The 23169-nt window shown below is 44.6% G+C and overlaps 1 protein-coding gene across 1 annotated transcript in view; it reads right to left on the bottom strand.

The window, feature by feature from the left end:
• Positions 1–14752, bottom strand: part of SMARCAL1 (SNF2 related chromatin remodeling annealing helicase 1) — a 50033-nt gene extending 35281 nt beyond the window's left edge. Inside the window, exons 1-7 of the mRNA XM_080671285.1 lie at positions 14556–14752; positions 13418–13454; positions 12166–13019; positions 11370–11420; positions 8021–8227; positions 6672–6722; positions 2025–2211 (exon numbers count right to left, since the gene is read on the bottom strand). Coding sequence (XP_080527411.1) covers positions 2025–2211; positions 6672–6722; positions 8021–8227; positions 11370–11420; positions 12166–12961 — 1292 coding nt within the window. The 5' untranslated portion in view covers positions 12962–13019; positions 13418–13454; positions 14556–14752. The remainder of the gene's footprint in view (positions 1–2024; positions 2212–6671; positions 6723–8020; positions 8228–11369; positions 11421–12165; positions 13020–13417; positions 13455–14555) is intronic.
• Positions 14753–23169: the final 8417 nt, after the last annotated feature.

Genomic DNA, 23169 nt, shown 5'->3' with positions numbered 1-23169 from the left:
AGCCCAGCAGCCTGCCACCTCACCTCCCTGAACAGGCCTCTTCTTGGCACACCTACCTCGGACCTGGGTTAAATCTCTGGACCATTTTCAGGATGAACCCACAACTCAGACGGAGGGAGGGCAAGTGTGAAAATATTTATTCTCTATCTTACTTTCTGATTTACAAAACTGGCAGCCAGGGCAGACAGGGAGCACTGAAGCACTTCAGTCTATCTGGTCATGTTCAAAGCGAATGGACCCTGAATTTCACAGTCTTTCCTTTTTCCCTGCCTTGAGGTAGCCCAGCTCAGGAACCAAGTGGCCAAAAATGAGAACAAAGCAAAACCTGGGTAAACAGAGAAACAATCACACAGCTGATGCCTCCTCTGAAGGGCAGACTTCATAACAGAAGCTCTGCCCTCATCAGAAAACGTGATTTAAGCCCCAATTTCACTGTGGGAGCTAAGAGACCTTAGGCAGGTGGCTGTCTGCCAGAGCCTCGATTCACTGGTTTATTGAGAGACCATTTAGTCATTAGAGGAAGCTGATATGTATCTAAGAGATTTTACTCCATAAGTATAAGGGAGTTTTCAACTGAGTTCTTACATGCAAAAACAAAACAAAAAAAAAACATGTGGAATTCATAGCCTTCTTCCCCCAACACCAGAGAATGAAAGTTAAAATCTGGATTTAATTAGAAAGTGTTGAAGAAAGGTTGTAAGTACCATAGCACTTTCAGAGCCCTAGAGAAAAAGATGGGAGCTTTGTTTCTATGCGCACCGGCCTGGTGTTTCGCACAGCGCCCCCAGTGGTGAGGAGGTTAACTGGCAAGGCCAGCAGGTACCACATGGGCCCATGGATCTCTACTGGAGCCATGAAGCATTTGATGCTGAAGTCAGAGTGGGCAACATTGTCATGAAGGAGCCAGAGGAAGAAAAGAGCAAAGGAAAAAACTGCCTTGAGTCTGGGTAAAACGCGGCCCAAAGGACATCACAGATCACAGTAGATGCAGGACCGAAATGGCACAGTGTGTTACCTCAGATGGACAGAGGCTGAAGGATAGGAAGAGGAGAGGGTGGGCGGGGCTGGGGCCATGGGAACACACTAAGGTGTGCTGTGCCAAAACCACACCCAGGACAGAATCCTGTCTGAGATAGTAGCCGAGCTTTAACTAACACACCACAGTGGGCTGCACGCAGGCAGACTGCCTTTGCTCGCCAGTGCCATTGGCAGTTCAGTTCCTTCCCATGCACAGGGCTCTTCTCCAACCACACTGCCTACCAACACATCTAGCTCTCATATTTCTGGATGGACTATCAAGACCTTCTCCCTCTCCTTGACCTCCCATATATTCACTAGAAGGCAAGTTCAAACCTGTCGTTTTGCTTCTCCCAAGAAACTCTGGAAAAAAGGACAGGTCAGGCCACGAGTTTATCTTTTTTCTTTCTATAATAAGTGCACCCTAGCTTTCTTTTGGAAAACTACCACCTGCCATTCTCAGTCCAAGTAATTCTTGTGGGGCAGGCCTATCATCCAGCCTCACCAACAAGACTTCAAGCTCTGGGCCACAATGACTGACTAGGTCCAGATCCATGCATTTCAGCGTGGGATTCCGAGGAAAGAGGTGCTTCCGCTGGGATGCTGGGCTGACGGATGTGAGCTGGAAGTCCCTGGGAGCCCCAGCTGCCACACCTGAGTAGCATCAGGCTGAGAATAAAGCAAACTAAGAGGAAAGCAGAGCTGAGAGGGACAGAGTCTGATGAGATCCTTTTGGATTCTGGGTTTTCTATGACATGCACTGAGAAATCTTTCTTCAACTAGTTTGAGAAGGTTTCTGCACACCTGCAACGCAGAGCCCTGCTAACTCACAGAATGTGAAATCAGTGGTAGTGCTCTGGTAACAGCACGCCTGGCTGCTTAATGCCTCACCGCTTCCAGACATCTGTGAAAGATGAGCATTCACAAAGGAAGGAGCATCTGAACACAGCTGGTGGGGAGGGATGAAATGCGAGGGAAAGGGAGCAAGAGGAAGACCAGGCACCTACTTGACTCCAGCTCTCTGGAAGGGCAGTAGACTGGACACGAGCTTGGGGTCCACTCCAGAGAGGTCGGCCTCAGGGACGTCCACCGTGAGACAAAGAGACGTCTTCTCCAGCTGAGAAGCAAAGGCCAGGGTGAGTGTCTTGGGCAGAGGATTCAGCTGCACTTGTGGGAGGCAGCGCACTCTTTCAACTAGGAGGAAGAAGAGAGGCATATGCATTGGGGTGTTATGTCCAAGAGATCCAGGGGTTACGAAATACAAAGTTCAATGGCTGAAATTCTGCTGCATGCCAACTTAAAAAACTAACTGGACAGAAAATCAGGGCTGACAGATGCGTGCTAGAGAACAAGTCTTCCCTCTCTGTTCCTTAATTTCTGCAAATATGAGGGTAATCAGTCACACAAAATTGATTTTCTATTCTACACAAACACTAGAAAGTAATACAAAGTGATTTTGTGACTGATTTTTTTTAACCTAAAGTAATGTAGAAAAAAATTATCTTAGTATTCCCATTCAAATAAGGAAAAAAATCAGCCCAGAAAAAGCAAGAATTAAAATGAAAAAATCTTGTCTCCTTTCCATTCTCCTCATATTTTATTTTGGTTCCAACGTTTGAGAAGTCAGAGAACTCTAAGTCACCTGCTGTCAACAGGCAAGGAAGCACTGAGCTCCATTCAGAGAAGATGCTAGGCATTTCTGAGAAAGATCAGTAAGATGGTACTCACTTCCAAACAACAACAAAGGGCAAAGTCCACATAAAGGCCACAACTGATAACAATTCATGTGGCCCTGCACACTCTTGACCCTTTCAGCAAGAGAATGATGACCTCCCCTTGAGAGGTTAAGTTTTACAGTAGTGATCTCAGTGGTGAGGCAGCCAGAAAATCCATTAGTCCTGAGGAGGCCTGCTAGCTCCCTACCCAGCCTTCAAAGCAGGTGCTGGCAAGCAAAGGCCTGTGGGCCAAATTGGCCTGTTTTTGTAAATAAAGGTTTACTGGACACAGTTGTGCCAGTTTGTTTATGGATTATCATGGCTGCTTTCATGCTACAGAGTTGTGTAGTTGGGACAAATACCGCATGGCCCACAAAGCCTGAAATATTTACGCTCTGGCCCTTTACAAAAAACATTTACCAACCCTGATAAGTTCAGTCTGACTTTCCATTACAGCTCATCTTTAGGGGTCTCTACTTTCCTTTCAAGTGTGAGGAACCAGACCTCCATACAATGGATGGGGAAATCTCTTTTTCTAGTCAGAAGCCATTAACCCAAGTGGGAAAAATAAATTACCTGAGATCTACATGGAAATGGAAGCAAATTAATTTCACTGATCTTACTCTTTGAAAGAATTTAAGCCTCACCTGATTTTAAAATTAAGAGGTAAAAGACTTCTTCAACGGAGAAAAGGAAAAAGAATAAACCAGGATACAAATGAAACATACAATTTGGGGGGAATGGGCAGGGGAAGATTAAAAAAATCCAAGTTAGAGAAAAGATGATAGACTTAGAGATCGCTGGTGGTAGAAGAGTCATTAACCTACCAATCACAGCCCGCTGTCCTATGGGTTGTAGCTTTCTAATGTTCTTCCCTTTTAGCATTGTCCTTTGAAATATCAAGTTAGAATTTCACAGATCCTCATTTGCTCTTTATCCTTTTCCTTTTCAGGGGCACCCTGGGTGAGTCATAGTAAAAGCAAGGGGCTTACTGTGCTCAGGAATCCAGTAAAGAGAAACTGGGCATGTTTCATTTCTACCCAATATTATTTGAAATTCTAAGGTTGCTGGTTCTCTATTCCATATGGTCATGTTTTTGCTTAATATCTTCACAAAATATTACAAGGTGTTTTGCCACACAACCAATTGGCTACAATTGCAAATATTGATGTGAATTTGGAGGACTGAGCCACCCACTACCTTAAATAGCTTTGTATTTTCAATACATTTAAATCCATTTTGTCCTTCACTAAATATATGTACCAGTTATTTCTGGGAACAGTTGGCAAGAACAGAATCACCAGGATAGGAAATTAGGTAAGGTTGGCGGCTTCATCATAAAGAGACTGTCCATCTTGATGCAGAAGTACATTTTATGCCTCCAAATTAAATCTGAGCATGCTGATTTCGCCACACATCAGGAGACTGAGCACTCCACGTGCTTTCAGAAACCGTTTTCATTATAATCCTAGTGACCTTCAGAACTCAAAATACCTGACGAAAACTGAGACACGGCTGATGATCCGGCCGCTGTGAAATACGGTGCTTTGTAAGCGTTACGTTCTTTCAGCCACTCAAGAGGAAAGAACCTCCACTCTGCTTCCTACCAACCACTGTCTCCAAATCCCTGTGCTGCTACTTGGGCCAATGGGGTGTGTTTCTGAGAAAGCCCCATGCATTGTCGACGGTGGCTGTGTCCTGTCCCTGTGCTGGGAGGTGGCAGGAGCGTGCTTGGCTTCATGAGCCATCTAGAAGTGGTTTCTGTGAAAGCGCTTTGGCAGATCACCACTAAGCCACCCAGCAGAGAGATGGGAATGTTTTCAAATAGCAGCTGACAAGACAGGATTGCTGAGGGGGATGCAGAGTCCTTCTGGACTGTGACAGTTGGGGAAACAAAGGGCCTTATGCCAATTTCACTGTGGGCAAAGGCCTCAAGTCACTTAGAAAAGAGAGAGGAAAACTTAGTCACCTAATCTGGAGGAAATAATTATCACCAGGTCATCAACGAGCATTCATCTACTCAGAAGGTCTTACTGTCATTTTTAATTAGTTTTCCATGCACATGTTCACTAGCTCAGGGTCAGTCATCTAATTTCCACAGAGGAACCAGCCCCAGGGATGAGGAGAGGCGTCCTGTCCGATAGTGATGGAACCAGAGCTCACCCGGACCTGCGACACTCTGCAGGGCCCTGTCTCCTCAGCCTCGTAGTGCATGGGTCTGGCTTCTAAATTTCCATACAGGTCATGATACAAACTCAAGATCTCAATGTTTAGACTGAGTCTGAGTTTGCATGACCTGCAATACTCCCAATAAGGAAAACAACATTTCCTGTCTCTGGGCCTAAGCTTTTTCCAATCTATGAAATAGGGAGAATCAGTCTTAGCTTCCACAAGACATTGGAATGACCAGACAGCACGGAAAACAGTAATCTGAACTCTGAATCTAGAATTCTTAACTCCAGATCCAAGGGATTATTGATGACAAACACAAACTGTATGTCTGGCCATTGTGTGCGGTTTTCTGGATGAAGAATTGCTATTTCATCACATCTTCCGAAGAATACGTGGCCCACTAAAGACGTGGAACCATTGTATGATATTGTGTGAGTCGAGAGTCATGGTTTTCAATGTTACATTCACCTGCGAATGCTGTAAGTATCCTGCTTTTTATCCCTCCATGAAAGTCAAGCCTTTATAGCTAACACATTTATGTCTTTCTGTGGTTGAAAGACAAAGGGATGAGAGGGAAAAACTCACTCTTACTGCTCACCAAAAATTTGGCTTTGGCCAGAGTTCGCTCTGAATCACAAGTTCCAAACAGCAGCAGCCATGGAGTCTCAGATCCTTTCTGCTTCAGCTAGTGTTCCCTGATACTAAGTATCTCATCATATTCAAACTTAGCCTTGAGTTTGCCACAAGTCTTCCTCAAGGATCAAAGCCCTTCTCTTATATTTAATTTCTGGCAGAAGGGCAGGTATGGATTAAAGACTCCCCACTTTTTTTTTTTTTTTTTTACTAAAAGGACAAAGAGGACCCAGAATGTCGAATAATACGCCTGATGTCCCATAGTAAGTCACATAAGGAGGAGAAAGAGGGAAGAAACCCAGATTTCCTCTTTGTTAAAGCCCCAGCCGGGTGGGCAAGAGGGCCGATGTCTCAGCCTCCCTGGCCTGACCGGTGCGAACACTGGCTGGGAGGCCCACAAGTCATCGGGGTCAAACAGGAGGAATGCTGATGCCAGCAGCAAACCCTCTGTAGAGCTGCGACAGCATGGAAGATGGGTGTTAGACTGACATTCAGGACAGGCTGAGATAAGACCATGTCCCCCTTCCTCAGACATACTGTATTACCCCACCCAAGCAGGCAGAGAAGAAAAATGTTAAGTCCAAACTGGCTTCTCCTTCTTGTAGTTACATCTGTACACATATCCCTTCCTTTGGTCCATCTCCAAAGTGCTCATTAAAGCTGTGCGCCCTGGCCTAGGCCACACCTCAGGCAGACCTCAGCCCACCTGGAGCCCAGTATTGCTGAGACCCTCCCACCTTCATCAATCATCTGGTTCTAGAAGTAATCTGAGAGCCTGTCCTCAGAGGGCGTCCAAAGCAGCTTCCATCTAAGCGAGGCAATCCTCGCTCACCTCTGATCCCCACACTTCCATGATGGGCGGGAGGGAGGTTTCCCGGCCTCTGGAATCTGACCAGTACCACCTCACACTGATGGAAGTAGAGGCCCCTGTTCATTGGGCTGTTGTAAAGCCACTATCTCAGCGGATGGGGCTGGGGCTGCCTGAAAACATCTCCACCTTTCCTAGTCCTGTACACAGCATGCGCAGTCATCACGGGGGAAGGAGGAGGAGAATCTTTTAAAACACTCAATTTAAGGCAGATAATTAAAGCTTAACAACAGCATGCTATAAAACAAGCAAGGTGGGCATCTCACTTAGTTTATTGTGCTCTTCCAAGAGAAAGTTCCACTTCCTGGTCTTGACATCTGCAACAAGAAGAAACAAAATAAGCAAACGTGCCAGCCTGCCTCTGCTGCGTCCTCACACTCAGTCCCTGGTTTCCTAAACCTCCAGAGAGCTCACATGGTGTGGTGACCATGATGTCTCAAAGGCAAGAGGTTTTAAGGCCTTGCTTTCTACTTGCCCAGGGGAAGGCTAAAACCATTTCAAGAATGTGAATATCTCTATATATAAAACCCGAAGCGACCAGTCGACCAAATGTCTGTTTGACCAGTCGCTATGACGCACACTCACCACCAGGAGGCAGATACTCCACGAAGGAGCTGCCCCCCGGTGGTCAGTGTGCTCCCACAGCCAGAGCCCTGCTCAGCTTACCGACAGGCGCCAGACGCAGGGCTAATGGCTGGTGAGTGCCACTGCAGCAGTGTGAGCCTCTCCCGATCGGGACTGACTGGGTGCAAGCCTGTGGCAGGCGCAGCGGGGCCGGGATGAGTGGGAGCGGCAGGCAGGAGCAGCAGGTGATGTTGGACTGCCAGTTTCGGCCCAATCCCTGCAGGCCATGCCGTGGGACCCCACCAGTGCACAAATCCGTGCAGCAGGCCTCTAGTTAATCCATATGAGCCACACCATTTTGTAAAACCACATGGCCCATGCTAAGTATGAACTCCAGGAGTTCAGAATTCTGAAGCTGATTTCTGCCCTTTATTCAGATGGGACAGCTTTGGAAGAACCTCACAACATATAAAGCAAAATTGTTTGGTTTTGGCCAGTGGTTGTCAATCCTGGCTGATTATTAGACTCCCCTGAAGATTTTTAAAACTACCAGTGCCCCACCTCAAACCAATGAATTCAGTATCTCTGGGTGGGAAGTAGGCATCAACATTGACTCTGGGGGCAGGGCCCAGCAATCTGGGTTTACCAGGCCCTCCAGGTGGTTCTGATGATGCTCAAGTTTGAGAACTATGGTCTTAGTCTACAGAAAGACATTTATTTTTATGACAACCATCTGTTTTTCTAGCTCTGCTACAAAATTTAAACAGGCAGGTTTAAATGGCTGAAGCAGGAATTTACCTGCTTCTACCAAGAAAACACTGACCAAGTGACTGGGGAAAATTGGGGCGGTCTTTTTGGGAGGCCTCTGAGGACAAAACAGGCCAACTGTTCACTATCTGAACAATTTAGGCATCACCTCTCTACAAGAGGAGACCAGGAAGGCTCTACCAAGAAAGCCATTTTTGAGTGTTCAAATTGAGAGAAAAACACCCTACTCTGAGACCACAGACCACTACCCACCCTGGGAAGCAGGCAGGGGCCAATTACTTGCCATAATTTCTAGAATCCATCTGCTTAAACAGTGCAATCAACTCTTGTGAATAGCCAATATCTGCCTCAAAGCGGGCCCGAGAGATGAGCATGCACTGCCCTTTGACAAAGGTAAGAGAGGGAGCTGAAGGCAGGCCGGTCTGTGCCATACTGCTGGCCCCTTCCAAAGGCTGCAGGGTGACCGTGTGAAGGCGCTGGGCTGCTTTCACTGCAAAGGAGAAGAGGAGAACAGATGTGACAAGGTGGATGACTTTCACATGGCCCTTGGATGCTCAGACAGGCAAAGGACGAGGGCAGGGACAAGGTCATAGGGAATTACACATGGCAGGTACTGTTGGATTGGGAAGCTTTGCAAGCATGCTTTAATTGAGGCTTTGGAAAATTCACTATTTATTGAACATTACTCTTCTGCTCCTTAAGTTTTCAAATTAAAACACTTACAAGTCAGAAAATAACAGGGGGAAGAGGGATTTCACCAGAATGAGCAAGTTTATTAGATCATTTCTGTTGCTGAAGTCAACACACCAGAATCGCCCAGTTAACCCTATTTCCAGGCCCCTACTCTGCTTAGAGAACAAGGGACAGAGACAAAGGCCCATCAGGCCACAGAAGCACAGTTTTGAACCTTATTTCACCTATTACTGATGTACTTTATAGGTTAATAGATTTGACTACATAAAACTAAATTGTCAAAAAACACAAACTAAATTAAAAGGCAAAACTACCGAGTAAAGATACTTGTAAGAAAGGCAAGCAGAGCCCATACTTTAAAAAAAACCAAGTCCATGCCCTAGCTGGTTTGGCTCAGCGGATAGTGTCAGCCTGTGGACTGAAGGGTTCCGAGTTTGATTCCAGTCAAGGGCACATGCCTGGGTTGTGGCCTCGACCCCCAGTGGGGGCGTGCAGGAGGCAGTCAATCAATGATTCTCTCTTATCATTGACGTTTCTATCTCTCTCTCCCTCTGCCTTCTTCTCTGAAATCAATATATATATATATATATATATATATATATATATACACACACACACACACACACACACACACACACACACACACACACACAAAAACAAACCCAAGACCACAAAAGATAGAGATGTAACCTAATGGAAAAGAGGGTGGAAATGACTAATAAACATTTGAAAAAAGTGTTCAACTGCACAAATAATAAGAGAAATAAAAAGCCCTTTTTTAACTTATAAAAAATAGATATCAACATTGCCAGTTGGGAATAAATTCTTTTGAAAAATAATGTGGTGATATACAGCAAGAGCCCTAAAAAGTGATCAAATGATCCAACTTCTAGGAATCTCCCCCAACTAACAATTGAAAATACAAAAATTTATGGATAAAGATGTTTCTTATAGCTTTAACATTGAAAAAAAAAACTGGGAGCAAATTAAAACAGATAAAGAAAAAATGATTTAAGCAATTTATGACATATTTATAGAATGAAATATCATATAATCAATAATAATTTTTGGAAGAAATTTTGGAAAAGACAGAAATACACAAAAAATTTGAGGTCAATAATATGAAATCATTTGTTTGGAAGTCAAAGTGGTCTGATAATGGGCATTTTTGTCACTCAGCATTTACTGTTAACATTTAGCATGAAAATAAAAATGCTATGCTGGAACACTAAGTGAATTATACAAGATAAAAATCACATTACATACGTAAAAATCTGTATATTTTAATGCACAGATAAAAGGCTGGAAGGCACAAAACCAAAATGTTAATAGAGGTTAAGTGAGTGGGGAGTTTGTGGGGATAGTGTTTCTTCTTTGCACGTTGATATACTTTCCATATGATGAGTGTGTGATAGGATTGAAAAGGCAAAATCCAGAGGTATACCCGAAGCAAAATGAGGGAAAGACTGGTAGACCACGCTTTACATGTTATATCGATGAAAAACTATAATCTACTAAGAAGACACAACAATCATGAACCTATCTGAAAATTTAAAAATAAGAATAAATGCAAAAATCCATGATCATTGCGAGAGTGTTAATATATCTTGGGAGACAGCAGCTTAAGTGTGCAAAACACTGGTAAGGACACAGAGGAGCTAAACAAATAATCAGTAAAATTCTTCTAAAAGCTATGAACAGACTTTTGTGCCTGTTAAATAGTTTTCAAAAAAAAATATGTGAAGCATAACTGAAGGCAAGCATATTACACAGAAAACATAAATGAATTTGCAAACACAGAAGTCATTTAGGTCACCATGCAGTGTGGTCAGAGAACAGAAGTAAAAAGATAATAAAACAAACTAAATCAAGACAGTGGAAAACAATGGTTTAATCTGAGCAACCATGAGAACACAGCGTGTCAAAACCTGCATTCTTAACTTAGGGCACTGGGTCTCCCCTTCCCAACACCTAACAAATGGATTAATAGTAAAAATGAGCCCCCCCCCCCCCCAAAAAAAAAGTTCACTGGCAGCTACCAAAGAAAAGGATATCACAAAGTGTCACACATTTCAAGATGGGGAGGTCAAGGAGAGAAACAGGAACTTCTGCGGGGAGCTGACCATCACCCTCCAGAAACTACTGGTGCCCCAAGTCGGAGGAGTGACCTCACCATGTATCCTCATCTTTTCCCTCTTTGAACTGGGAGGGAAGAGAGGGGATAGAAATGGCTGCTGGGAGATGTGAGAACACCCAGGGCAGAGGAGCAGACTTCAGGCACCAGGAGAAGGTGACAAAAACCCTGGAGTAGGGACAGTCAACAAAATCTCAAAAGTGGTGTGTGCACCCAGGGGCCCTGACAACAACCTGACCTGGTCTCCCCAGACCTGACCTTGGCTGGAGCCTGCCTGGGCAATGCCCCTCCCTGCAATCTCTAGTTATCTAGCTGTATAAAGAGTGCTGTGAGGACTTGGGTGGTTTGATGAACTGTAAACCTTTCTGAGAGCAGTGGCTGGCTTAGCTGCCTGTCATGGCTGGAGCCAGCAATCCAGTGGGAACATGCACCCTGAAGTCAGACTGTCTGGGTTTGAATCCTATTTGCGCAACTTATTGGCTGTGTGACCCTATGTTAGTTACACACCCTCTCTGGGCCTCAGTTTTCCCATCTGTAAAATGGTTGTCATAAGGAATAAAAGAGTTATAGCACATGTAAGGGGCTTAGAACAGCCTGGAACATACCAGTCTCCATTTAATGCCAGCTTTTGTTAATATTACCAGTGACTATCACCCAATGAGCTGCCTCAGTAGATTGGCCATAGTGAGAAGGAAGAAGAGCACTGGGACGGTGGCCTGAAAGCCTTCCGACCACATCCGCTACTCCAGAGAAACGTCTCAATACCAGTGTTTCCTGCATGAGGGGTGACAACACACCTACTTACTCAGGGCACTGTAGTCGGACATGCTGAAGTTCCACATCTTGGTGTCAGGATCTAAAATGAAACACAAATACTTGGTCTGTCCACAATGAGGTTGATGACTGTTGTTATAATTTGTACTTGGACACTCAATAAAAGCTTGTTTAATGAATGAATGAATGAATGCTAAATTCAGAAAAGTTGGCTGAACAAGCCCCCACTGATTTACAAAATCCTTGTACAGGACAAATAGGAAATATAAATAAGAATAATGCTTTTTATTCCATATCAAGAAATTTAACCCAGGCTCTGACATGTTATGGGCCTCACCTCAGACGGCTGAGGGCAGAGGTGGGACCTGTGTACTCCGGCAAAGCTCAGGTATGAGAAGGAACGTGCACTGAGGCAAGGCAGAGCTAGCCACATTCCAGCTCTGCCCTTCAGACAAACCAACCTGAGCATGTAACTTTACCGTGCTGAGCCAGTCTCATCACCTTCAAAATAACATCTAGTTATCTAAAAAAATTGTTAGGCTTAAGTGCTACAGGGCATATGAAGCACCTGGCAGAGGAGCTGGTCTCTCAGTAAACACTCATCCATTCTCCATATGGCTGTGTGGCAGCCACTAATTTTGGCAGCTGTTTGAAGGAACGTTTATGACAAAAGAAAACATGGACTAAAATAGAAAAATGTTAACAACTGGTTAGACAGAATGTGCCAATGCACCCTCTTCATATTTATGAGAAACTGCTAGATTAAAAGGGATTCTAGAAATAGAAAAAAAAAATGTGAAAAACTAGACTGAATGAAGACGCATTACCAAAATTTCTGCTGGGCAGACGCTTGAACACGGCAATGAGCTCTGCGTTGTATCCAATCTTTACCTGGAAACGGTCTCCATCCCTTACACATATTCCCTCCTGGGAGCTTACTGCTTTGTGAGGTGAGGCCCCCGATTTCTGTGGGAGTCTTCCTTCAGTCCTGGGCATCACACTCTCAGAGCCACAATGGACGTCAGAAATGTTCTGCCCCGAGGTGGAGGGTCCGGCTGCCTTGGCCTCTAATTGAGCTTCCCTGGGGAGCTGTCCAGAGGAAGAAGCTGGTGTATCCTGGGAACTCTTTGCGTTGGCCAAAGGCTCATGAGTTGTGTTAGCAAAGGGTGTTGATTTAGTCCCGTGGGAAACCTGAGGATGACCTTGACCCAAGAGCTGTTGGTTGGAAACCTCTGGAGGACTTTGTGCCAAGGGAGGGGAGATCCCAGTGAGAGTCACTTGACTTGGTGGGCTGTGGTGTGGGCAGGCTGTGAGCATCTCTTCTGGCCTCTTCCATGTCCCCTTTGCCTGCTCCAGAGTGCTGGGATGAAAACTGTGGGGATGGTGAGATGAACCACTGGTTTTCTGTTGTTTGAAAACGACACCATGGCTCACTGGCTTAGAAGAATCCCTGGGGAGACTGTGAGAAGGACCCTGCTTGGACTGGGAAGGAAGGGCAGCAATGGAGGAGCCTGATCCTGCACTCTGATGCTGTTCTGCTAGTTTCTCGGCTCTACGGGCCAGAGCCTTTTGTCGATTCTCTTCAATCTTTTTCCTTTGCTCCTCTGTAAGAGGCAAGGACATTTTAACAGGAAAATGCTTTTGCAGGAACGTCAATCTTTAATCAGAAATGTGGTAAAAGCTGGGAAAGAAAAAATTTGAAATAAACATGAGATGTATGTATTTATCATGTGCCTACCTTGATTTTAACAAACTTTTGTCCCAGGAAATGCACAAGTAGCACAATAGTGGATATATTAAAGTTTCTTTTATAATTAACCGCCCCCCACACACACAGGAATACTAGGTAGCATAGGCTAGAACGATACCCTGACAAAAGAGAAAAAAGAAGGATCAAATCCAAAATTGAAGAGGCATTCCAGCTACAATATTTTTCTCCCTCTCATCCCCTAACCAACTGAGTTATCAGATCCCAAGGAAGTTATGCAGTGCAAACCAAATCCACCAGATAATCAGAAGAACATTTCAAACTAGAAAGGATAATGGATTAGACAGACATAGATCAAAACAACCACATACCATGGTGTGAGACTTGCTAACAGAGACGCTTTCCAACCTAGAAGAAGAAAAAAAGCATTAGCCTCACATAGACTGCACACTAAATTCACTCCGCCAATTCAATCCTCTTATCATTCTTGGAAAATCAGCCTGCACGGGCCGGACAGATGCAAGCCACAGAGCAGTGCCTGCCTTCCAAAATGCACCCCCTCAGAGCAATCCAGTGACTCTTTTGGAAAAATAAGGGGGAATAAAAAGTAATGCGTGCTCGTTGTACAGATTCAGATGCTACATAAAGATGCAAAAAGTAAAATTAATCTGTAATTTCACCACCCATCAATAACCACTCTTCAGAGTTTAAAGTACAGTATAGTTCTGATTATTTTTCTATCCATAGCCATAGACACATGTCCCATATTTGGGAAATATACTTATAGGGAAATATATACATTGTTTTGTACCTTATTTTTTAAAATTAATTTACTCAAGTCATTTTTCTATGAGCAGGGCCACTTTTACAATAGTCTACAGCCAGGGAGCTGGACACCAATCTCTCTGGATTGGTTCAGACTAAACAGCCCCCACCCCATGTAATAGGATGTAATGCTTATAATGACATAGGGGGCACTCCGGCAGCACTGTTTAGGCCTCCGAGGTTCAAAGGTTTCCTTCCTGCTGGGATTCCCTCTGCTCAGAACCCCAAACATCCCCAGAGACCTTCCACTTCAATCGCCAAGAGTTAGGAAGGGGCTGGGGAAGGCTTTCTTCCGGGACATAGCTGAAGCCTCAGGTGCCCTGGGTAACTTCCCAACAACACTCCTGCCTAACTTTCCAACTGGGGCCCTCCTGCACCTCCTGCACTCCCCGCGCCCACGGCCCGGGGTGCCATCTGCCTCCATGGGCCAGGGAAGGCCAGGCCATGGGGTGAAGTTCCACTCATCAGTCCCAAATCATAAGCCATCGACCTATATGGAAGCCCCTCCTCCTCTCCCGGATGGGACATTTAAAATTCTAATTTTAGGGGCGCGCTTTACGCCGGCCCGTTAGTGAAGAGCCACGCCCTATTTCCACCCCTACTATCTCCGCTTGGATTCACCCTTCCCCTCAGCCTCCTCCCCGCTCCAGGCTGGCACTTGGTCTCGTCCGCCTCCCCGTCTACCTTCTAGTCCGGCAAGGCCTGGAGCTCGGCCACCTTTCCGGCGGACCGAGCCGGGGCGCGTCTCGAGTCCTCCCGAGCCAGACTGCGCTTCCGAGTGGGCGGTTAGGAGCCGGCATCCGAGCGCTGCCCGTTCGCGCGCCTGATTGCAGCGCCTGGGCCTGAAAAGGGAAGGGTGTTTGGCACATTTCCCAGCGGGCAACACGGGCACACTTACGCTTCAAAAGTGGGCGTGGTGAACCCAGAGACCGGAGCTGTGCTGCAGGGTCTTCTGGGATTTGTAGTTTGGGCAGGGGACCTGGAGAGACGTAAGCTCGTGGGCGAGGCCGGGGCTGAAGTGGTGCACCCTGGGAATTATAGTCCTCGATTTTCCTCAAAGGTTAAGTCAAGCACCAGATCATGAAAGCCTGGGACGTCGAGGTTTACAAATCTGGAGTCTCGCTGTGAGAACGGTCTCCAGAGGGTTGTCAGAGTGGTCTCCAGAGGGCATCCCAGTCGGAACTGTTTGGAAGCCCTTAATAAAAAGTTCCCCCCTGGGGCATTCTTCCTGGCATTGATAACCTTACAACTTAAGCCCCACTCGCTATTCCATCTCCACTGGAGAATTGGCATCACCATCATTGTCATTGTCATCATGAGGCACTTTGCTGAACGTTTAATGTGAATTATTTAATTCTCATCCTACCCTTATGGGACACATATTATTTGTATTCCCATTTTACAGATGGGAAAACGGAGGCAGCTATTGGATAACCTTTTCAGGGTCTTTTTAGGCTATTTGTGCTTCTGATTCTGATACCCCCATTTTTGAGGGAAAATTAGTCAGCTGACACTATCTGCGTCAGTTTACTCCATTTCTCAGCACCAGCACCCTTTCCCTTACACAGTCAACTCCACTTTACACATTGGTAGTAAATACAGTATTCTATCAGTATACACATGAATGGTGCTATTCTATTTTCAAATATGGCTCATCTTAAAACAAAGAGGTAGATCTCTACTTCAGAATTTTGGAAAATGGCCAAGACATTTTTAAGAAAAAGCAAAGCACAGCAATGTGTATAGTTTTGGCCATTAAAATTTTTTTTGTATCTATAAATACATGTAAACTCATAGAAAAAAATAAATTAAAAAACTCACCAAACTCTTCAGAACTCGAAGTAGGATGAGATACACTCTTCTACGTTTTAATTTACATTTTTCTGAAGTCTTTGAATTTTCTTGTAATAATCATATACACCTTGTGTGAATTTTGAAACAGTAATCAGTTTTTTTAAATGACAAAGCCATTGGCCTGTCTTGCTGGACTTGAGTGACATTTACTATTAGAAACGTTCAAATCTCAGTTCTGCCCCTTTTATTGGCCACATAAACACAGTGACTGTTATTCCATTTTCTCATCTGTAAAGTAAAATAGAAAACATTACCATCTTGCTAAATCTCCTTGTGGTGAGGATCAAAGCAAGATAATGTGGGAGAAGTGCTTAGTGAACTGTGAAATCTCAGAACAGATGGGAGAGGGATGTTGCTATTATCTGAGGTAAATCTTAGGTCTTTTCATTTCTCTACACCTGGCAGGCACTCACTTCCTACTATTAATGTGAACAGAAACGGATGAACACCTTTCCCTGCCCTTCCTGTCTCCCACAGAGTCAGTTAATTTGCTAAGAAAGCTGGGGCTGTGCACTTCACCCATGCCTGCCACTGATTCATGTGACAGTCACTTCACTCGGTTGTACTCACTCATTGCATCGATAAAATGATATACTGCCCTTTGATATATGCTAAGACGGCATATGGATGAGTGAACCTTGGATCCTAGAATTCCTATAAATTCATGGATCTTATCTCCCGAATCCCAATTGGACCCCAAATCTGAAATTGGACTTCTTAGAAGATGTACATACCTTTCCAGTTCTAACATTCTAAAATTCCAAGAATGGGAAATTAAAATAAGAATTCAGTAAAAAAAATCATCTACAGAGGGTAAACTAATCAGATACCACTCAATATTCATCTCTGCTTTGTCAATAGCATCATTTATTGAGGTTTTAACATATTCAAGTCTTCTTTTGAAATTCCTATACTTCCAAAGTTCTTGAGGCAAGTTACAGTGAAAATTCATTCATTAAATTATTTAAAGGCCTAGAGGGATGTATAGGAACCCAGGAATGCAGGGAGAGGGGAGAATAGTTGGAGCAGTTGAGCTCCAATTTAACTCGGAGCTTCCTGGCAGCTAAAGCAAAAAAGTAAAAAACTTGGGCAAGACTTTCAAATAAACACCACACAACTGAAGCCCCCAAACACAGTCAGCTGGGCAGTGCCAGGCTAGTTCAAAGGTGAAGGGTCACTTGCTTGCCTTGGAAACACACAAGCAAAAGGATAATGTGATGAGTATTTTCTAAAGTTAAATTTTTAAAATGATTTATAAAATTTATAAATTTATAACAATACTGTTATACATAATTATGTAAAGTGACTTGAGAATTCATCTCATCGTTTTTAATGTTTCACTGGCTTTACTTTAGTAAAATGATGTTTATAAATGCCTTCATTTACCCAAATAAAAAGTTGTTTTTCCCTCCAAAAAATCCAATAATGTTTGTGAATCCAAAAACCTGGCAGGTGAAAGGGCGGGGAGAGACCGACTCCATGTTCCCTTTGTTCCATGTCCTCCACCTCGTGGAGTCAGGTTCCCGCCCTAGAACTTCTCCAAGAGCCCAACCCACACTTTTGAATTAGCCAATAGAAATGCAAGAGGAAAGTAAGCCGCGCCCTGCCCCCATGTGCAACCTGACCCCAACCAATCAGCGGAGGCCACACTACCTCACCCCTCCTACCTCTCCCAGGCCCCCTATAAATCAGCGTGTTTGGGGTCTGGGGCTCTCTCTCTCTCTCCACCTCGCCGCTGCGCCGGTGTGTGTGTGTGGGACTGAGCTCGAGCTAGCTCGAGTAAAGGCTCTTTGCTTTTGCATCGGACTCGGCTCCCTGGTGGTCTTTGGGGATCATGAAATCTGGGCATAACAGCAGGCACAATTGTAAGGCATTCCAGAGATGGCAGAGATCTAGTTCCTGTCCCTCCAAAAGGTTACAGTATTTGGAGAGTGGAAGACAAATAGCTAAAATTGTCAGATTTAGCAAATTTCCCAAATACTGCATGGCACATGCTTATCCTAAAAAAGTATTTGTTGCTCTGAAATTCAAATTTAACTGGGTGTTCTATATTTTATCTGACAATCATAAAAACAGTTCACTCCTATTACCAGTGGCACAGGACTTAATTGAGCAGCAAACAAATATACAATGAAAGATACATGAATCACAGACATACTGCTACGTCAAATTTTAAAGCTAGAAGACACTTTAGAGCCTATCTGGTTTCCTAGGTGAGGCAATAGAGGCCAGATTAGCTGCTCATCCGTATATAAGATGATTGATGAAATTTACATAAATTGTAATTATATCATTATATGTAATTATATAAAATGACTTGAGAATCCATCTCATTGTTTTTAATGTTTAACTGGCTTTTCTTTAGTAAAGTGATGATGGTTATAAATGCCTTCATTTACCAAAATAAAAATAAAAATTTTGTGTTATAAAAACCCAGTGCCCCATTGTTGTGGAGTGAACTCGAGTGAACGACCACTGGAGTCCAGACCAAATTAAAATTTAGGGAGCTTTTATTAGCCGGCCGGCTGGCCGGCAGGTCGGCCGGCGACTGCTCTGCCTTTCTCCATGCAGGGAGTCCAGAGAGCAGTCCCGACCCTTTGTGCAGGACCACTTTTAAGCACATTAACCACATCCTGTTTTTGCAGAGCAAGTAACCCAAGACAAAACAGTTTTTCCTAAGCAACGTCAGGATCATGCCATTGATGACCATGTTATTCACAGGGTCATCCTGTTCTTCAGAAAGCTGACAGTGTTCTATGAAAGAAGGCCTATGTGCTGGGAAGGGGCCATGAGACCGTATCTCAAGGCCTGGCCTGGTGTCAGCACTGACAACTCTATCTGGGGCATAGTCCACGGCCTCTCTGGAATGGTAGTAGTAAGCATGCTCAAAAATTCCCACTCTCCAACACCATATCACAGACTAGGCAGAGGCCAGGCTTAAACAGGGGACCTCAGTCTCAACATTGGCTCTTTCTAGACACTACTAGTAATTAAACATACAAATAGTTGTTGCGGGCTTGCCCTTGCCTTATGGTATATCTGGGCACTCACAACAGATTTAAGTCCTCCCAGGAGCTCATATGCCAGTGATGGAGACTCGAGGCTTCCCTCTTCCCATTTCTGATCCCCGGGGGAGAGGCCTTGACAGCCTTTGGGTAGGAAGATTTGACAGCCTCCTCAAGGGCATGTCATCACTCAGGTTAATTACACCTTGAGCACTGTGATAAGATCCCAGAGCAGATGCAAGACTTTGGGTGGATAAGGAGGCTGTTCCCTCCTCTGCAAGATCAGCAGGCAGAGGCATTTGCATATCCAAAGCACAGAGGAGCAATGAGGAGGTTTATAAGCCAAGAAATTCACCTTCCTGGGTGTTTGTTCTGTTCTGATGGACTTAATAGCTTTGAGTCTGATAGTTCAGTTTTTCTCCCTCCTCTCATCTGCCTCCCCGAGACCTCCTTCCCACCCCCAAACTCTAAATGTATTTTAAAGACAGAAACTCCTTGCCGAAACCGGTTTGGCTCGGTGGATAGAGCATCGGACTGCGGACTGGAGGGTCCCGGGTTCGATTCCGGTCAAGGGCATGTACCTTGGTTGCGGGCACATCCCCAGTGGGAGGTGTGCAGGAGGCAGCTGATCAATGTTTCTCTCTCATCGATGTTTCTAACTCTCTATCCCTCTCCCTTCCTCTCTGTAAAAAATCAATAAAATATATTTAAAAAAATAAATAAATAAAAAAATAAAGACAGAAACTCCAATATTATATCTACGGTGCATCCCATAATTTGGTGTAAGGTTTCTCCACACATCTTAATTTCTCAAACTGTTTGGTCTTGGTGGCTGTGATTATTTCACAAGCCTCTCAAATCTGGCACGTTTTCTGCTAAGATGGCTTGTACATTCTTTGCCAAAAGCATCGCCCTTGACACCCTGCTCCTGTTTTCTTAGAGCTCTAAATTTTCACTTTTTCTGCTCCTCCAATATGTCAAATTCCACTTTATTCATCCATTCATGCATATATCTGTTTAACAACAATTCAAGGATGTGCTATGGGCCACATACTGTGCAAAGGCGCAGGGGTTGCAACAGTAAATAAGAACCCAGAGATGTTACCCTTTCTTCATAAAGCTTACAGTCTAGCTGGGGAGGCCAGCCAAACAAACAAACCAACTAAATGGTAAAAGCCTAAAAGACCTAAAGGAGGGTCCCAAGGAGAGACTCAAGGGGGAACTATTTCAGAGTGGTCAGGAATGGCCTCCTTAAGGGGAAGCATTGAAGCTGAGACCTGAATGGGGAGAAGAGGCAGCCATGCAAATGTCAAAGGGAGGCGGGTTCTGAACCAGAGGCACGGATAGCACACTGGCCCCGGGCAGGAAAGAGCTGGGTGTGCTTGAGAAACCGATAGAAGGCCAGTGTGGCTGCAGGATGGTGTGAGAGGAGGAGGGGGACACAATATGAGATTGGAGAGGCAAGTAGGACCAATAATTTCAGGCCAGCAAAGGAAGTTTGGATTCCGTTCTGAGAGCTGTGGGGAGTCCCTAAGTGGATTCACGTGTGTCTTAGGAAGATTGCTCTTGCTGCTGAGTGGAGCCTGCTCTGGACGAAGGCAAGTGCTCTGGACAGCAAGGCCTCTGGGAAGCTGTGGCAGGAGCCTGAAGAAGAGATGGATGGTGGCCTGGCTAGATGGTTGATCTGGAAAGCTGCTTGGAGGGGAGACGCCAGCACCATGCCTCCTTCTCAGGGAGCCTGAATGTCTGAGTCCAGCATGCGCGCTTGCACACACACACAGAGCCCCACTGCAGTGAACATGAAGTTTGCTTAGAAAGTTGGGATAGTCAACTGATCTTTCTTATGAACTACTATTTTTCCCCCCTGTATACTAGACAGCTTCTTTACAGGAGTAAGAATTGGAACAATTACGTTCTTTCATTATTATTAATGAAAAATGGAGTCAAAGAGGAGCTAAGTAGCTTGTTCATGGATATACTAGGTAACACGAGCCCAAACTCCATCGCAGGTGTCTTACTTCCTACTCCTCATTGCTGTGCTGCTCCGTAGGTCCCATAGCATAGGGGACAGCCACCAGACTTCGCTCAGTATTCTACTCTTAACATAATTTTATCCATCCCACGGGAAATTGCCCAGGGGTGACACCCCATTTTTGTGTCTACAGGTGAGATACAGTACAGTGTAATTTAACTTTGGATTGCCATTGGCTTGGTGCAATATCCCTGAAGGCCACTAGGGGGCAAATAATAGTCCAGGAAAGCCAGCCAATGTCACGGTTACCCGTCCCTCTGGGACCCTCTTTATCTCTTGGTTCTCTATATTTATGCTTTATCTTTTTTTATGTCTTTCTTTTAAATTTTATTACCTTTTTATTATTCCTTCTTTTCTCTCTGCTCCTCCAATATGTCAAATTCCACTTTGTTCATCCATTCATGCATATATTCCTTTAACAACAATTCAAGGATGTACTATGGGCCACATACTGTGCAAAGGCACAGGGGTTGCAACAGTAAATAAGAACCCAGAGATGTTACCCATATGGAGTCTGCCCACATCATGGAACTAAAACTATTTTTAGTAGTGTGTTGTATGTGTTGAATTGCTCCTGGTTTGCAGTTCTGAAAGAGTACAAGTGTCCCTAACTGGTTTGGCTCAGTGGATAGAGCGTCAGCCCAGTGGACTACAGGGTCCCAGGTTTGATCAAGGGCATGTACCTTGGTTGCGGCAGTGATCGCCAATAGGGGGCTTGCAGGAGGCAACTGATAGGTGTTTCTCTCATCATTGTTTCTAACTCTCTATCCCTCTCCCTTCCTCTCTGTAAAAAATCAATAAAAATCTATTTTTTAAAAAAGAGTACAAGTGAAACACTTTATAGTTCCTTTCCCTGGCCTTTCCCCACTCATTTGTTCGTTTTTTTTACTTATGTGGCCTCCCCTTCAATAGAAACAAACAAAAGGTCCTTCAATTGTTAAGGAATTTCAAGAGCAGTGGAAGTTTTAAGAGGCCTCGAGGGCTGCATCCTGTCTCCACAGTCACTGAGACAGTATCTAAATAACCATCCAAAGTGTGGGGTTCCTGTGGATCTGGGGGGGGGGGGAAGACCACTCCTTCCTTCCCTGAGGCCAGTATTTCACATTTCTTACTGACAGACGTTTCTCCTTAGTGTCCACTCCAAATTCTCTGCAAGTTCAGATTGGTTCTGTCCACAAGAGGAAGATCTATGGAGGGAGCTGCGAGGTGTTTTATGTTTCTGTTGACCTGAGGGGCCTGTGATCAATTCCTTCCGCAGAGCCCGTGCTGAGGGGTGACCGTTCAGGCGTTAGTGTGCCGAGGGCCAGGGCTGACCGCCTGTTTCCAGCAGACCTATTTACATCTGCATTAGAGGGAGGCACGCTCTGAAGGACTCGGAGAGGAGGAATAGTCCCATTCATCAAGAGGGTAAATTATCCTAATTGAGTGGTTAAGAGAATGGATGCTTTCTAGGTAGTTTACAGTAAGGGGCCTCCCGCTCCTAGATGCAATAACAGAAAACCACGGGCCATCAGATCCATTTGGAAAAGAGCATTAGCATCCAGTTCACTCGCCTCTTTGGTCCTCCAGCGCTTGTTTCCTGGAAGTCAGCTCCCTCTTAGCAATCAGCTCAATAGTCTTTTGAGTTTTTATTTCATTTTTCTCTTGTTAAGCCTCTGAAAGAGCAGGGACTCTCTTCTTAACCCTGCTTGTACAGCAAGTGATGTGTAGTCAAGTATTGCATACTCAAGCCTTGGAGACTTCCACATGCTGGAAGTAAATCTGACCTTCCGTTGCCCAGCTTCTAGTGAGCAGATGATTCCGTAATTCCTTCTCAGCGACTCTCCCCCCCCACCCCCCCCACAGCTTGCTGCAGGCACACCCTTCTCTGCTGAAACAATAAATTATTTGCTTTTTGAAAAAGTTTAAAGTTCTGTCTTATGCTGTCAGTTGGAGAGGTAGCACTTACATATAATAATTTTTAAAACTATATATTTTTTGAATAGGCAATTCATTCACATGATTCAAACTCCATATACATGCGAGAGCATAATAGTGAAATGTTTTCTTCCAGCCAAAAGCAGATTTAACATGAAGTTAAATACGCTTCGACTTCAGGGACCCTTATTTGCATAGGCCTCTTCTAAGGTTCTGTGCCTAATTCGGCATTATTTTCTTCTTTAAAGCCCACCCCCCATACCCCATGCCCAAATTGTATGACCTTTGGTGTTTCCAAACACTTGAATTTGCCTTTGCCGCCATCCCTGTCACTTAGCCACCACATTCCCTTCCCAACAGGCAACCAATAGCAATGCTTTTTTTGCATATTTTTCTGGATACACATTTAATTAAAGCATATCTACCCCTTCATCCTTTTTAAATAAGTGCTAACATGCTGTACCCGCTGTTCTGCATTCTGCTGTTTGAA

The sequence above is a fragment of the Plecotus auritus genome (assembly GCF_963455305.1).
Source record: "Plecotus auritus genome assembly, chromosome: 5".
NCBI lineage: Eukaryota > Metazoa > Chordata > Mammalia > Chiroptera > Vespertilionidae > Plecotus > Plecotus auritus.
Note: the sequence above shows the minus strand (reverse complement) of the source record. Positions and strands in the feature narration are given on the sequence as shown.